General features: G+C 50.4%; 1 protein-coding gene across 4 annotated transcripts in view; it reads right to left on the reverse strand.

The window, feature by feature from the left end:
- Positions 1 to 332: 332 nt before the first annotated feature.
- SNX10 (sorting nexin 10) overlaps positions 333 to 13,496 on the reverse strand; it is a 45,170-nt gene continuing 32,006 nt past the window's right edge. For 3 of the 4 annotated variants that reach the window (XM_040965063.1, XM_040965061.1, XM_040965062.1), the window contains exons 3-7: positions 12,136 to 12,222; positions 8,273 to 8,373; positions 7,903 to 8,001; positions 1,591 to 1,803; positions 333 to 1,160 (exon numbers count right to left, since the gene is read on the reverse strand). In XM_040965063.1, the coding sequence (XP_040820997.1) occupies positions 1,079 to 1,160; positions 1,591 to 1,803; positions 7,903 to 8,001; positions 8,273 to 8,373; positions 12,136 to 12,222 (582 nt within the window). In that variant the 3' untranslated portion in view covers positions 333 to 1,078. Of the gene's footprint in view, positions 1,161 to 1,590; positions 1,804 to 7,902; positions 8,002 to 8,272; positions 8,374 to 9,949; positions 10,193 to 12,135; positions 12,223 to 13,496 lie in introns of those variants that run through there. The other variant, XM_040965064.1, reaches the window with a different exon arrangement.

Consider the following 13,496-nt stretch of genomic DNA (forward strand, 5'->3'; position numbering starts at 1 on the left):
CTAAGACATCTTATCTTTGGGCCACTAGAAAAAAAAAAAAAAGGTGGAGGGGAGGGGAACATTTTATCCAAAAGAGGTCACAGTTCAGGAGTACATCAAAAAAGAAGGGAGCTGAAATGAGCAAGCTGGTCTCCTTTTCTAAAAATGTTTTTGCATTACTTACTGAGAAAACTGAATTTATTAATTTTTGTAAGACTCTTCCTGTAAGTAATAAGCAACTACTACTGATCCTGAGTTATCTAGTGATAAGAAATTGCACATTGTGTCAGAAAGTAAGTCATTAACCTGCAACTCTAATTGCACGATGATAATGAAAACAAATGATTGGTTTCCAGAAACCGTTTATTTCAGCTGATTGGGGACAGGGAGATGGTACTTCTGAGTGTGTAGGAGGCAAATGTGAGGACAATGACCAGCATTATTTGTTTTTTTTTTTTTCCTACCGTGTAAACATGATTTTAATAAGTGTCTTCATAGGGACCATTTTTCCATTTCAGTGGGAAACAGAATACTACAAAGGTTCCAGAACGTGTAACTAGTTCTCTCCGACGTCCAAAAGGGACGTGTCCTGCTGCTGTCAGAGAGGCTCCCCCACCTGTGTCAGGGGGCCGTGGGGTCCCCCGATGCTGCCCTCTGGGGTGATGGGGATACCATCAAACCCCTCGGCAGAGTATGCTGCCTGCCCCCCCCCCCCATCCCATCCTGCTTATCCTAACCCTAACCCTGTGTTGTTGACCCATCTCTCGAGTCCATAAAACCCACGAGGTCATTTTCAATGTGTATGTTAACTCGCTTCACTTCAGGGCAGCATCCCGCTTGCCGGGGAGGGTTTTGGCTGGAAAGGGTAATTTCACATTCACAGGCTTGGAGCTTTTCATGAAAGCTTGGCTTGAGATGAGACGACACAGAAAGAACAAACCGCTAACAAGCGACCCAGCCACCGCCCCTAAGACTTTGGAGAGCTCCGCGTGGCGGCAGTGAGCTCCTGGTAAAGAACGTGTTATTAACAAGCTTTCTTCTCTCTCAGAAATGACACGATCTGCTCTCCCTCGGCCGGTCACGTCGCCACCGCCCCTCTTCAGGATTCCTGGCCATCGGTGCTTCCTTTGCAGCCCTGTGCGCTGCTGTCATCACTGCTGTGTCCAAGCCCGGAGGACGAACTGGGAGAGGGGGGAAAAATAATAAAAAGAGGAAATTGGTTTTCACAACACACTCAAAGCCTGAGTAACAGAGGAGAACTTTAATTATCTCCAGTCACAAAGAGAGACAGGAAATTTGGACTTTTAATTAGCCATTTGGAGTGCGGTTGGATATTTTTTTTTTAGCTAGATAATTTAAACGCGAATAATTCAAGTCTGACTAAATGAAAGTCACATAATCAGAATGCAGATAATTGAATTCCGACTGCATTCATTAATTCAGTGTGGAGGTGTGTGTGAAGACTGCGATGATGAGCTGTCACAGCTCAATAAAATCTCAGTCAATTAATTTTTTCATTATCTGAGGATTGCATCAACACGGAAGGGAAGTGAGTGTGAGGGTCTGTACACACACACGTGTGTGGGAGCCTGGGCGCGCGGGGACCCCCACCTCTCCGAGTCGTAATCCGCCTCGTGGTCTCTCTTGTCTTTCTCGTCTTCCTCGGGGAAGCGCCTGTTCATCAGGGCGAACCTGTGGATGGCCTCCTCCACCGAGTACTTGGTCTGCCCGGACACGCAGGCCTCGATGTCCTCCGAGGTGAGGTGGCTCTGCAGGAAGAGGTGGAGGCTGCTGTCGGATAACAGCAGCGCGTTCTGCAGGACCCTGGGTGTGAGAGAACAAGCGGGCAGGGTCAGCGGCCGTGTGCATGCACACACACACACACACACACACGCACGCACCCAGTGTTCCGGAGCGTGGGGGTGGGCGCCACGTGCCACTCCAGGCCTTCTTCTCCCGGGATCCACCTCGCGTCCACTCCCGGGCACCTCCCCTCTAGGGGTGTGCAACCCTATGTTAACTCAGAGTATTTCATTCGGAAATGTGAGTAAGCAGAAACATTGATCGTGGGAGACATCTGCGCCAGCAAGACCTTCAAGGACACTTCTTTGCTTTAAGCATCTGCTATGACCATGTGGATTAATTACACAAATATTTTGATCAGGTGGGCCCAGAAATGTACGCCACTTTAAAAAAAAAAAGCTTCCTGCTGCCGACAGCATGTCAACCCAGTGATCTTCACTGCACAGGCTGTCAGGAAAACATCAAAACTTTCAACTACTATTAAACGTTAGAAGAAGGAGCTGACGCACTGCACAGTGCGTCTTTCATTTTGGAAGCTGAGCAACTTTGTCAGTTCAAGTTTGCAGGAGCTCATTTTGAGAGGTGAGTTTTCTTTTCTGCAACCTTTCCTCTGGAATCCTGATTGCCTCTGGATCATGGTACTGTCAAAACAAGCAACCAAATGAAAGGAATCTGATTTGAAATATGGCTTTTGCAGCAAGGGTACGCTGGTGTTCCCACATTCATAAAATCCAAGTTTACAAACGGCTCCAGCCACAGCCACACGGCGTGGCACACAGGAGGGGCAGCTGCCCACGCGGCACCTCCACAAGCGTGTGTTCTGTCTGCCGGGCGGGTCTGAAAGTCGGAAACCAAGTCAAAGAATGTGAACATTTTGACACTCAGATGTGTAGTCGATCAAGAGTTCAGTCTTGATACAACTCAAGACATTAAGCCCAGATGTGCAGGACAACAGGGGAACACTGTTCCACATGGGAGGCCCCCCACCCCTACAGGAGAGCTCTGAAACAAAACAAAACAAACGAACAAACAAACAAAACCAGTCATGCACTGCAGGCCAAATGAACCCTAAGTTCTGCATATTTAAATAAGTCACTGGGAAAAAAAAATCTCCTTTGGCCATTCATATTAATGCAGTTTAAAAAAAAAAAAACCCAAGGTCGTTAGCAAACAAGCCCTTATTCTTCCAAGTTAAACAGCTCTGTCCTGCCAAGAGGCAAGTCGTCTAAACACGCACAGAAGCAGAACCCGGAGTTCCTGTTTTCCACACCTGCTCTTTTCCTGCTTCCGAAGGGGGACGGGTCCAATTTTCTAACAGGGATGGCCAAGACACGCTGTCTTCCACCCTCACGTCCCCTGCCCCAGCTACCCCAGAGCGTGACCATGCCACAGGGAGAAGGATGGAATGCCCCCGGACAGGGAGCCAGCCCAGCAGAGGATTCCTTTTACTACTCTCTGAGATGTCTCTTCTACCTTTATAAATGTTTACCATTCTTGTTCTAAATACTTCAGATTAACACCAGAGTCACACGCCGCGGCAGGGGCCCCCTGGGAGCCGGAGCCGGCTCGGCCGCACGTCTCCTGTGGCTTCAGCAGGAGTTTCCTGCGGGTCTCTCCCTGACAAGTCACTGTTCCTGGCACAGTACTCGCTGCTTTATTTCTGTTGGAAATGTGTTTTATTCTCTTTATAAAATAATGGGTAATCTTTCAAATTGATTTTAGATGGTTTGAGGCATTGCCCCCACAAAAGTAATGAGCACTAATGCCAATGATATTGGACACAAATTCATTTTAGCTTTATTTCACGTCTGAAACAATTCTGCTGAGCCTGGAACAACTGGCGCACGGTTATTAACTTGCTGGTAACCCAACACATGGGTACAGCAAACACGAGTGATCCGAGTCCAGAGCGATCGGGATCTCAAGGCGACTGTCCTTTTTTTTCTCCAGCTATAATTCAATTTCCAATTTTACTGCGCCTGGATGCGACTCATTCTTTCCTGGTGTTTTCTGCTCAACGCTGCCATCTGGAGGACACGGAGGGGAGGACACCGGGAGCACACCCAACTGACAGCTAGGAGGGAGGGAGGGAGGAGTGGCAGGGCCAGGCTCAGGCTCCCCGCAACTCAGTCCTCCCCTCCTTTCTCTCTCGCCCGCTCACTGTGCCCCACCGTACTGCACGGACATGAGTCTGACAAAAACTCACGGCGATTCGAATGTATTTATGCTTTCTATTTTGCAGCCAGGTATTTCATCTGGAAATTTTAAATGTGCGTCCCTGTGGATTACAGCGTGTCTCGAGCCTAGCTGGGGTGTCTTGTCCATTAGGGGGCGTGTGATTACCGCCTCCAGTAAGGTTTAAATGCAATTTTTTTTTCCTTCGTCATCTCTGGGCCATATTTTCCACAAACAAATCGAATAGCGGCACATCAAGTTGAAATTTAATATAAAAGGTACTTTGTAGAATAGTCAATAAAAATGTCACTTTTAGAAGCTTCTATTAAAAAAAAAGGAATATATGTGGTTTTCAAGCCTTTTCAGAAGGAGCAAAATATAGCGCCTTGGAATTTTAAAGGAATTTTTGAAAAGAAATTACAGCACCGGTTGAAGGGCTCCCTTTTCCCATGACAGACTGAAACAACAGGGTCAAAACCAGGTTCTTGTTTTTTCCCCTGAATCAAACACAGCTGAAGATCTGGTTTTCCTCAACATGATTTCATTGCTTTTATATATATATATATAATATACACACAATATATATCCAACAATTCTGCGTATCCTACAATACTCTCATCTGAACCTGTATATATATATATATATATGTTGTATTATACACATTAATAATCTTGCTATCCTAGAATATCCTTAATTGAATCCATACAAGCATTACTATGTTATATCCTATCCCCCGCTCAACTGAACCTGTATATATTTAAATAGAAATCTAGCTATAGATACAAGCATGCATATATGTAAACATGACAGGCTCCGTTGAGGATGTTCTAGGAGATGAAGGATTACTTAATCCCTGCTAAGCATGTTCCGGCCTTACTGAGTCCGGCACAGCGAGGTGCACACATCTGTACAGTGCGTGGGAAGTTAGCAGCTGCACAGACATGAAGGAAAAGAATTTCACACAACCTGTTCATCTCTTCGCCATGAGAAACATACATCTTAGTGAAAACATTCATGATCTGGGCTGTGGTGCCCTCTATTGAATGCAAGAGCATCAAAGGTGTGTGTGTGTGTGTCTGTGTGTGTGTGTGCACAGTGTGTCTGTGTCTGTAGGCAGGTGTGGGAGGTGGGGGTGGATGTGGCCAGCTGTAGTGTCCCGGTGGTAGTAGCTATCTGTGAAAAAGAAAAGCTGTAACATCCTTTAAACTGTTAAGGAGCACCAAGCTACAACGTCAGAGTCACGGCAATGGGCCGGCCCCCTATCCCGGTGGCGCCACCAGGGGCAGAACTGCGCGTGCAGCTTGCTTCCAGCAACATTAGAAACGACTTTCACTTGATAATTAGAGAAAGAATACACGAGGAGGATGAAACCTAAGACGGAAGAAGAAAGTGGATGTATTTGGAAGCGTACTGCTTACATTTAGCTAGACTTAGAGTTCTGCTAACTGTAAAGTCTCTGTTGCATGCAGTGCCTCTGCCTTTCCCACGATTGCTTTATCTGTAAAACTAAGCTGAAATGGAAATGGCACTTAAGGCGCTGCCTGCAGTGCCGGCTTCCCTTATGGACACCAGTTCAAGCCCTGGCTGCTCCACTTCTGACCCACCTCCATATGGCAGTGTCTGAGAGGGCAGTGGAAGATGGCTCAAGTGTTTGGGGGTCCCTGCGCCCAAGTGTGAGGCCCAAAGGAGGCTCCTCGCTCTTGGCCTCAGCCTGGCACAGCCTAGCCACTGGTAGCCATTCGGGGTGTGAACCATCAGATGGAAGATCTCTCTCTCTCTCTGTCTCTCTTCTCTTTGTAACTCTACCTTTAAAATAAACAAAACCTTAAAAAAAAAATAAGGCTGAGGTAATACCCAACTTCTAAGACTATATTAAGTATTAGAACAAGACATACAAAATGCCACGTGTGACAGCTATTCAATCAATGGCATCTGGTCAATTTTATCATTTTTCTATGAAATTCCACCTGGATGTATACTTCATTATTAAATATGTATTGTTTCGTATATGACCTAAAAATGAAATGCACAACCAGAATACACACACACACACACACACACACACACACACACAGGGACATCTTGGCTTCACTTCTACAGTGCCTCTGGCACAAAACAAACATAAAAGCCAGATTTCACAAATCCATACTACAAAGTTCTGACGTAAGCCTCTTATCACCACGATGCTGTAATTTCCTGAGGCCCTCAAAAAGTCAGGTGAAGCAGTGGACAGCTGGTCCTGCTTGATGGGCAACTGGCAGAGCCACCTGGGCCACAGGGCCAGGCTCAGGACTTGGCTGGGGCCCCAGGGCCGAGGCTGGGGGAGCCTGCAGTCCACACTCTGGGCAAGTGGACCTCAGCCCTGCATCTGCGCTGCCACCTCTCGGCAGCGGTGTGGAAAGAGCAGGGGCCGCAGCAGGCAGGGCAGGCCTGGATACAGCCACTTGGTTAAGAACTCGCTCACACCCTGTGGTGGGACGAGTCACACCACAGGAGAACACCAGGTCTTTCTGGGATGCAGTCGTCATGAATCTAGCCAAAGCCCTTGGTACATACAGCATGTTTCCTTGCAAGAATGGAAGCTTCAGAGCCAGCACTGTGGTGCAGCAGGTCAAGCTGCCATCTGTGGCACCCACATTCCATATGGGGTGCTGGTTCAAGTCCCGGATGTTTCACTTCCAATCTAGTTCCCCTCCCATGCACCTGGGAAAACAGTGGAGGATGACCCAAGAGTTTGGGCCCCTACATCCGTATGGGAGATCTAGAAGAAGCTCCTGGCTCCTGGCTCCTGCCTCGTCCAATCCCAACCAGCCACCGTGGCCATTTGAGGAACCAGCGGATAAATATCTCTCTCTCTTCTACTCTACCTTTCAAATAAATCAAATAAAAAACGGAAGCCCCACCAGGACAGGCATTTGTGCAAGTTCCATGCAGTGCCATCTCTCCAGCACACGGCCAGGGCCTCTCTGCTCCCCTGAGCCAGATGTGCTACATGCAGGAGCCCCACAGGGTCCTCAGAGTCCTTCCCAGCGGTCAGGTGACAGTCACCACCGCCCTGCATGGGTTCTAGGAGCCCTCTCAACGGCAACCCAAGCCCGATGGCGCCCAGCCTGGGTTATTATGTGTGGTCACCTGGGGAGCAAACCAGTGGATGGAAAAGCTCTAAGAAGGATGGGAATTCAAGCGCCTGGACTCGGGCACGTCTATGTAGCTCGATGTTTAGTTCCTCGTTTATGAACTGGGAAGTCAGACAAACAACCTCAGAGCTACTTCCTGTCTGGGAGGAGTGAAACAGAAAGAGGCACCAACACCCAGACGGCAGTCATCATCTGAAGCCTATCGGGAACCTTACGGGGTTATCACCCCATTTTAGACATAGAAAAAATAAAAGGCACACAGGAGGTCCAAGGCTTGCCTGTGTCCCCAGCTGATAAGCAGCAGAGCCAGGGCACGAGCCAGGCGGTCTGAGTCGGCCTCCCGTAAGGTGGGTATCCCAGCATTCGGGAGTGGGGAAGTGGAGATAGACATTGCAGGTTAACTAAAAAGTTAACGCAATAATTTTTCGCAAGCGCTTGTCTGTGGCAGCCCCCGGGGCAAGCTCATCTGGGTTGGCCAATCCCACATTGTGTAAATGAGGACTGTTCCTGCCTGGTGCCCTTGTGGCGAGAAGGCAAGTCTGTTTCCCAGCAGACCGTGTATGTGCCTTGAATCTAGTTTCAGGAACCCCTGATGCGCTGTTTTCCTTCACAAGACCTGTTCCCACACATGCACCACGTGGCAGGAGCCACAAGATGGCGCTCTGACACAGGCAGTGCACCTGCTGGGGCGCCTGTGCCACCCCTCCGTACACACACACACACACACACACACACACACACACACACACACACACACACACACACACACACACACCCCCCTTCTGGCTGCCCTGGCTGGGGCACTTACTTTCGGAGGAAATCTTCCAGCCCCTGCCTGCGCTGGTCCACGTGCTGGCGATTGTTCATGTTGAAAAACAGGTTTTTAGATGGAAGTTCTGGCACTTGCCTTTGGAGAAGGTTAAAAAAAAAAGGATTTTTAAAAAAAGATTGACTCAAGAGGCAAATTATACATGACAGTAATTATCTCACAGCTATTACATAACTATTATATATACATGTATACACATAATATGGTTATACAATAAGGCCATTCAATAAGGCAACCAGCTAACTTTAAAGAAAAACCCATCTCTAAAGGCCTCTGATTTCACATCAAAAAGGGTTTTACCACACACATGCCACAGCCCCAAGACCCCTCACCCGTCTGGGTCACTCACACCAGCAGGGCGTTGCTCTGCAGCCGCTGCCGCAGCCACACGAACTCCCGGTATCGCCGTCGCACACACGACGTCTTCATAGTGAAGCACATGCTATTGGTCTGCCCGGGGGGGGACACAAAGCAGGAGGGGCATCTCAGCAAACAGCCACGTCACACGCCATCCCAGGAGCCATCCATCCCAACCAAAGTTTAAGCCGAGCTGAGCCGAGGGCCAGGCTGGTTGGCGGGCGCGAGCTGCGTGAAAGGCACTGCCGGCTCTCAAGGCCACGAGTCTTGCTTCCCAGGTTGGATCAGAGCCCACAGTGTAAGGGACCGAGACGCCCTCGGAGAACCCACAGCCATGCAGTTAGAGGGTTCTTCTGGGAACTGGAACTCCCTGGTCACGGCCCTTGGTGGGACGTCACCCAGCAAACTCGGGGGCACCGCCAGTTCCCTGGCAGCTGCGAAAGAAGTGGGATCTGAAGGCAGGAGCGTGGGGTGGGCGCTCTCACTGGCCCACCTGCACAACACACAGAAGGAAGCCATAGGCCGAGGCGCCCAAGAGGGGAGGCCGGGCTGAGTCTCTGGCTTGCTGGGCTGCAGGGAACCCCTGGCGAATGTCACCGGCCACAGGAGTGGTGGGCATGCGTGGGGTTCCTTCCTGCTCCAGAAAAGCCACCTGCAGAGGCCGCAGCCTAACCCAGCCTGCAGGGCTTCCATCTCGGTTCAGACTCGTTTCAAGCAATAATAATATTCTATTTGCACTGACTTCATGATCTTTCCCCTATAGTTTGAGAAACAAACGCCTTTAAGATGTGTATGATGTCAAAAATCCCTTCCCCACCACTCCGTGAGCCCTGCGTTGTTCCCCAGGGAACCAGGAGATCCTGCCCCTGGGACGTCAGGCACAGCCAACCCCAGGATTCAGAGTCACAGGGGACGCACACAGAAGGGTCACTGGCCCAGGAGAGAGCCCACCCTCTCTGACCATCTGGTGTCCAATCCTGCCAGGGTGGGGAGATGGGGGGATGGGGAACACTGGGGCACTGTGACGTCTGAGGGTGAATGTCAAAGCATCCTACCCTGGGCGCTCTCTCCCTCTCTTTCGTGCTCCCTGGGGACAAAGTGAGCAGTCACTGTTCACCATCACTGTGGATGTCAACACCTAGACAGCCATGTGACGCCCACGTGGACTGAGCTGCCTCTCTGGGTCCTACGTCCACAGGGGAGGGAGAAGCTGTGGGACATTGGCCAGCCCAGGGGCTCCTGGTTCACCACACCCATCCAGGGATATGAGGGCTGCGGGTCACCTGAGGTTCATTTCAATCGAGCCAACCACCAGCCACTCCACCAGCAAAGCTAGATGGAGACTTCCTGGTGCTGCTGCCCGCCCATGCCGCTAACAGCTGTGCAGCACACAGGAGACCGTCAGGACCCAGCTCTGCTGAGACCGCCAGGGGGTTAAGTTCCTCTAGCCTGGCTTGCGGGACTGCACCAACCACCGAGCCATGGTCAACTTAGCGCATCAGAGCAATGCCAGAGCACCTCCACCCGTGACGAGGCCTGCGGGCCCTGTCATCCCTGGCTTGTGAAGGCAGGGTTCTCAGGTCACGTGGCTCCCTGCGAGTGTCCTTCGGAGTGTGCAACAACAACACACATCTATAATAAATGAGGCACCGTACCACGAGGAACTTACCTTTTAATTCCATTTTCCATGAACTTCCTGTAGCACCCTGGTATTCCAGTGGCAGGGTAGAACCTACACCTTGATTACTTCCTGAAGGTAATTAAACCTCGTGTTTACTGGAAAGTGTGTGCCGAAGACTCAAAACACTTCAAGAGGAAGTTTTAAAAGGGAACTAAGGGGCTCAGCGCAATAGCCTGGTAGCTAAAGTCCTCGCCTTGCCCACACAGGGATCCCATATGGGTAATGCTTCTAATCCCACCGGCTCTGCTTCCCATCCCATTCGCTGCTTGTGGCCTGGGAAAGCAGTTAAGGATGGCCCAAAACCTTGGGATCCTGCACCCGTGTGGGAGACCCGGAAGAGGCACTGGCTCCTGGCTTCGGATCACACAGCTCCAGCAGTTGCAGCCACTTGGGGAGTGAATCATCCGACGGAAGATCTTCCTCTCTGTCTCTCCGCCTCTCTGTATATCTGACTTTGTAATAAAAATAAATAAATCTTTTTTTAAAAAGGGAACGAAGGAATCATTTTGGGTCCAATGCTTATGCTTATATGCTCAGAATACACCTTCTAGTGTAAACTCGAAAAGTAAAACCAAAACAAAACTCAGAGATACCATATCCTGGCATCAGCCTATTCCCAGCCACCAAACAAGCAGCTCTGGGTGTCCTGATTGACTTGCTGAACTGGAGGTGGGATAGGGTAAGGAGAAGGGAAGATGGGGAGCAAAAAGGAGAAAGCGTCAGGGTGTCCAAAATGCCAACATTAGCAGTTGGCACTAGGAAGAGGGCACACACACACACAGTTTCACTTTCCCTTGTGCTGGGCAGCCTGGTTCCATGCCCTCATGAGGAAATCCAGATGAAACCCAATGAGCAAACTTGGGATCCTCATGATTAGGGGCCAACAGACGCCGGCTGCCTGGGTCAGGCCAAGCCGGTGCTCTGCCGGCGCAGACAAAGACGCACTGGGTACAGTCACACGCACGGGCTGCTTCTGGCCACAGCTGCCAGAAACGGGGAGTCTGCGACAGAGGCTCCATGGGCCTCAAGGCTGACACAGCCCACGACCTGGCCCCTCAAGGAAATGCCCGCTGCTTCTCGTTCAAAACCATCCTGGGTGCCCACAGGCCGCTCACTCTCCAGGAGGGGTAGCAGGGTCTCGTTTCCGAATCCCATGTGTCGCTTCTAGGTGCTGACCCCTCCTGTGAATCCCCCTGAATCTAGGCCAGGGTCGATTCGGTGCGCTCAGTCACTGCTTCCTGCCCCCATCCCTGAGTCTGTGCCTGCCTTCTCTTCAAGGAACTCCACATCCTCTCAAAACCTTGAGGTCACAAGGCAACGTGCCACCCAGAAACACCACAAAGACATACCATGAATGAGCCAGACTTTCCAAGGGCTGGTGCCACAACGTAGTAGGCTAAGCACCCAGCTCACTTCTTAGAGCCTGGAAAAGTCCCCACACCCATGTGGCAGACCAGGAGGAAGCTCCTGGCTCCTGGCTTCGGATCGGCTCATCTCCAGCCGTTGTGTCCACTTGAGGAGTGATTCAGTGGACAGAAGATCTCTTTCTGTCTCTCCTTGGCTCTGTAACTCTGCTTTTCAAATTTAAATATATATATATCTTAAAAAAAGACTTTCTAGACCTTTTTGCATCTTCATACAGCAAAACAACAAATACTGAATCATTCATAGGAATGAAGGTAGAATCCAGAATTCAAATAGGTCATGTTTAAACTTTAGAAATACAAACATTCATCGTTCAGATTCAGTTCTTTGAATTAGAAAAAACTTAAGAATCCCAATGCCAGGTCCCCAGCGGCCGTGTGTCCTCCACCCCCAGTGCGCCTGCGGCTGCCGGTGCCCAATACCAGGTCCCCAGTGGTGGGTCGTCCTCCACCCCCACCGCGCCTGAGGCTGCCAGTGCCCAATGCCAGGTCCCCAGTGGCCGTGTGTTCTCCACCCCCACCGTGCCTGAGGCTGCCGGTGCCCAATGCCAGGTCCCCAGTGGCCGTGTGTCCTCCACCCACACCACGCCTGCGGCTGCCAGTGCCCAATGCCAGATCCCCAGTGACCATGCGTCCTCCACCCCTACTGTGCCTGAGGCTGCCGGTGCCCAATGCCAGGTCCCCAGTGGCCGTGTGTCCTCCACCCCCACCGTGCCTGTGGCTGCCGGTGCCCAGCAGGTTCATACTCACATGGATGCAGATCTCGTAGTCAATGTAAGAGTGCCAGAAATCCTCCTTCTGGATCCTGGGGTCCCGGACCCAGACACTCACGAACTCCTGTAAGGGCATCACGGGGAGAGAGGCTTCAGAGGCACGAGCCGAGCTGAGTGGGGCCGCGGGAACGACCACTCGAGCTCAAAACTGAAATGTGCTTTGGCCAGCGTGCCTGTAACCCTTTAAAAACAAGAAGTGATGAGCGTGAATCAGGCACCACGAGCAAGACTGGAAAAAACACACTTCTGACACCACGGAATTTCTAAAACGATCCAAAACAAAACCGAATGTGCCCTTGGAGGCCATCCTACAGCTTATCCGAGCACAAGGAAGACAGCTCAGCTCAAACCGTGAAAAACGGCTTCACCCTTTTCTTGAATATTTGCAGCCATGGGGGTGGGTGAGATCGGGGTACAACCACTTCCTGTTTTGTCTCTGTAAATTGCAAGTTCAAGCGTGGCCTGTTAAACTGTATCCTAACACGCAAAGACAAGGGCAGCGAAGATCAGGTGTGAAGTCGGCAGTGGCGGCCGAGCCTGGGTGCGAGCGGGCACTGACAGCCTGCTCCTGGCAAGGGCAGCATTCTCTGACACAATCCTTTCAAGAGCTAACTTCATCTTTAGAAATCCCTGTGCTGTCCGTGAAAGAGATACCGCACGGGAAGCGTCTTAGGTTCCTTTGGAAAAACAACAAGAATAGGAAATATGGGGTAAAAGTTAAAATACAATGCCTTCCAGAACGTTCTCTTTTCTAAACAGGGTTAGTTTGAAAATATGTACAGAAAAGAAAGGAAGGAAGGAAGGAAGGAAGGAAGGAAGAAAGAAAGAAAGAAAGAAAGAAAGAAAGAAAGAAAGAAAGAAAGAAAGAAAGAAAGAAAGAAAGAGAGAGAAAGAAAGGGAGAGGTGCCGTGCTGGCCATGATCACTTTTAGAGCACGATTAATCACTGGATGATAGCAAACCTGCTATTGAAACTCAGTTTTCAATAGTTGCAGTGTGTGCTGCTGGTGGGGCGGGGAGCCTACCGTACAGACTTGCTGGGTGCGGCAGGGGACGGAGGGGGTGTGAATGACAAAGTGTGCCAGGGCAGAGACAGGCCAGGCTTTCCAGGAAGCGCAGCGCCACCCCCCGCCCCAGCTCTGCTGCAGCTCCAAGGGGTCTCTCAGAGCACAGGGGTTTTCTCTCACAAACCCACATCCTCCAAGAATGGCTCTTATCACCCATCAAGCTTCGCCTTCTGGAGAGAGGGGGACTTTTTTTTCTGCCAAGGTTCTTTTGGAGATGAGTGACACCATTCTGAAGCCAGTACACAACTTGAGCAGCTTGGTAGTGGGTTTAC

The sequence above is a fragment of the Ochotona curzoniae genome, unplaced genomic scaffold, assembly GCF_017591425.1.
Source record: "Ochotona curzoniae isolate NIBS_2020 unplaced genomic scaffold, NIBS_Ocur_1.0 scaffold_3835, whole genome shotgun sequence".
NCBI lineage: Eukaryota > Metazoa > Chordata > Mammalia > Lagomorpha > Ochotonidae > Ochotona > Ochotona curzoniae.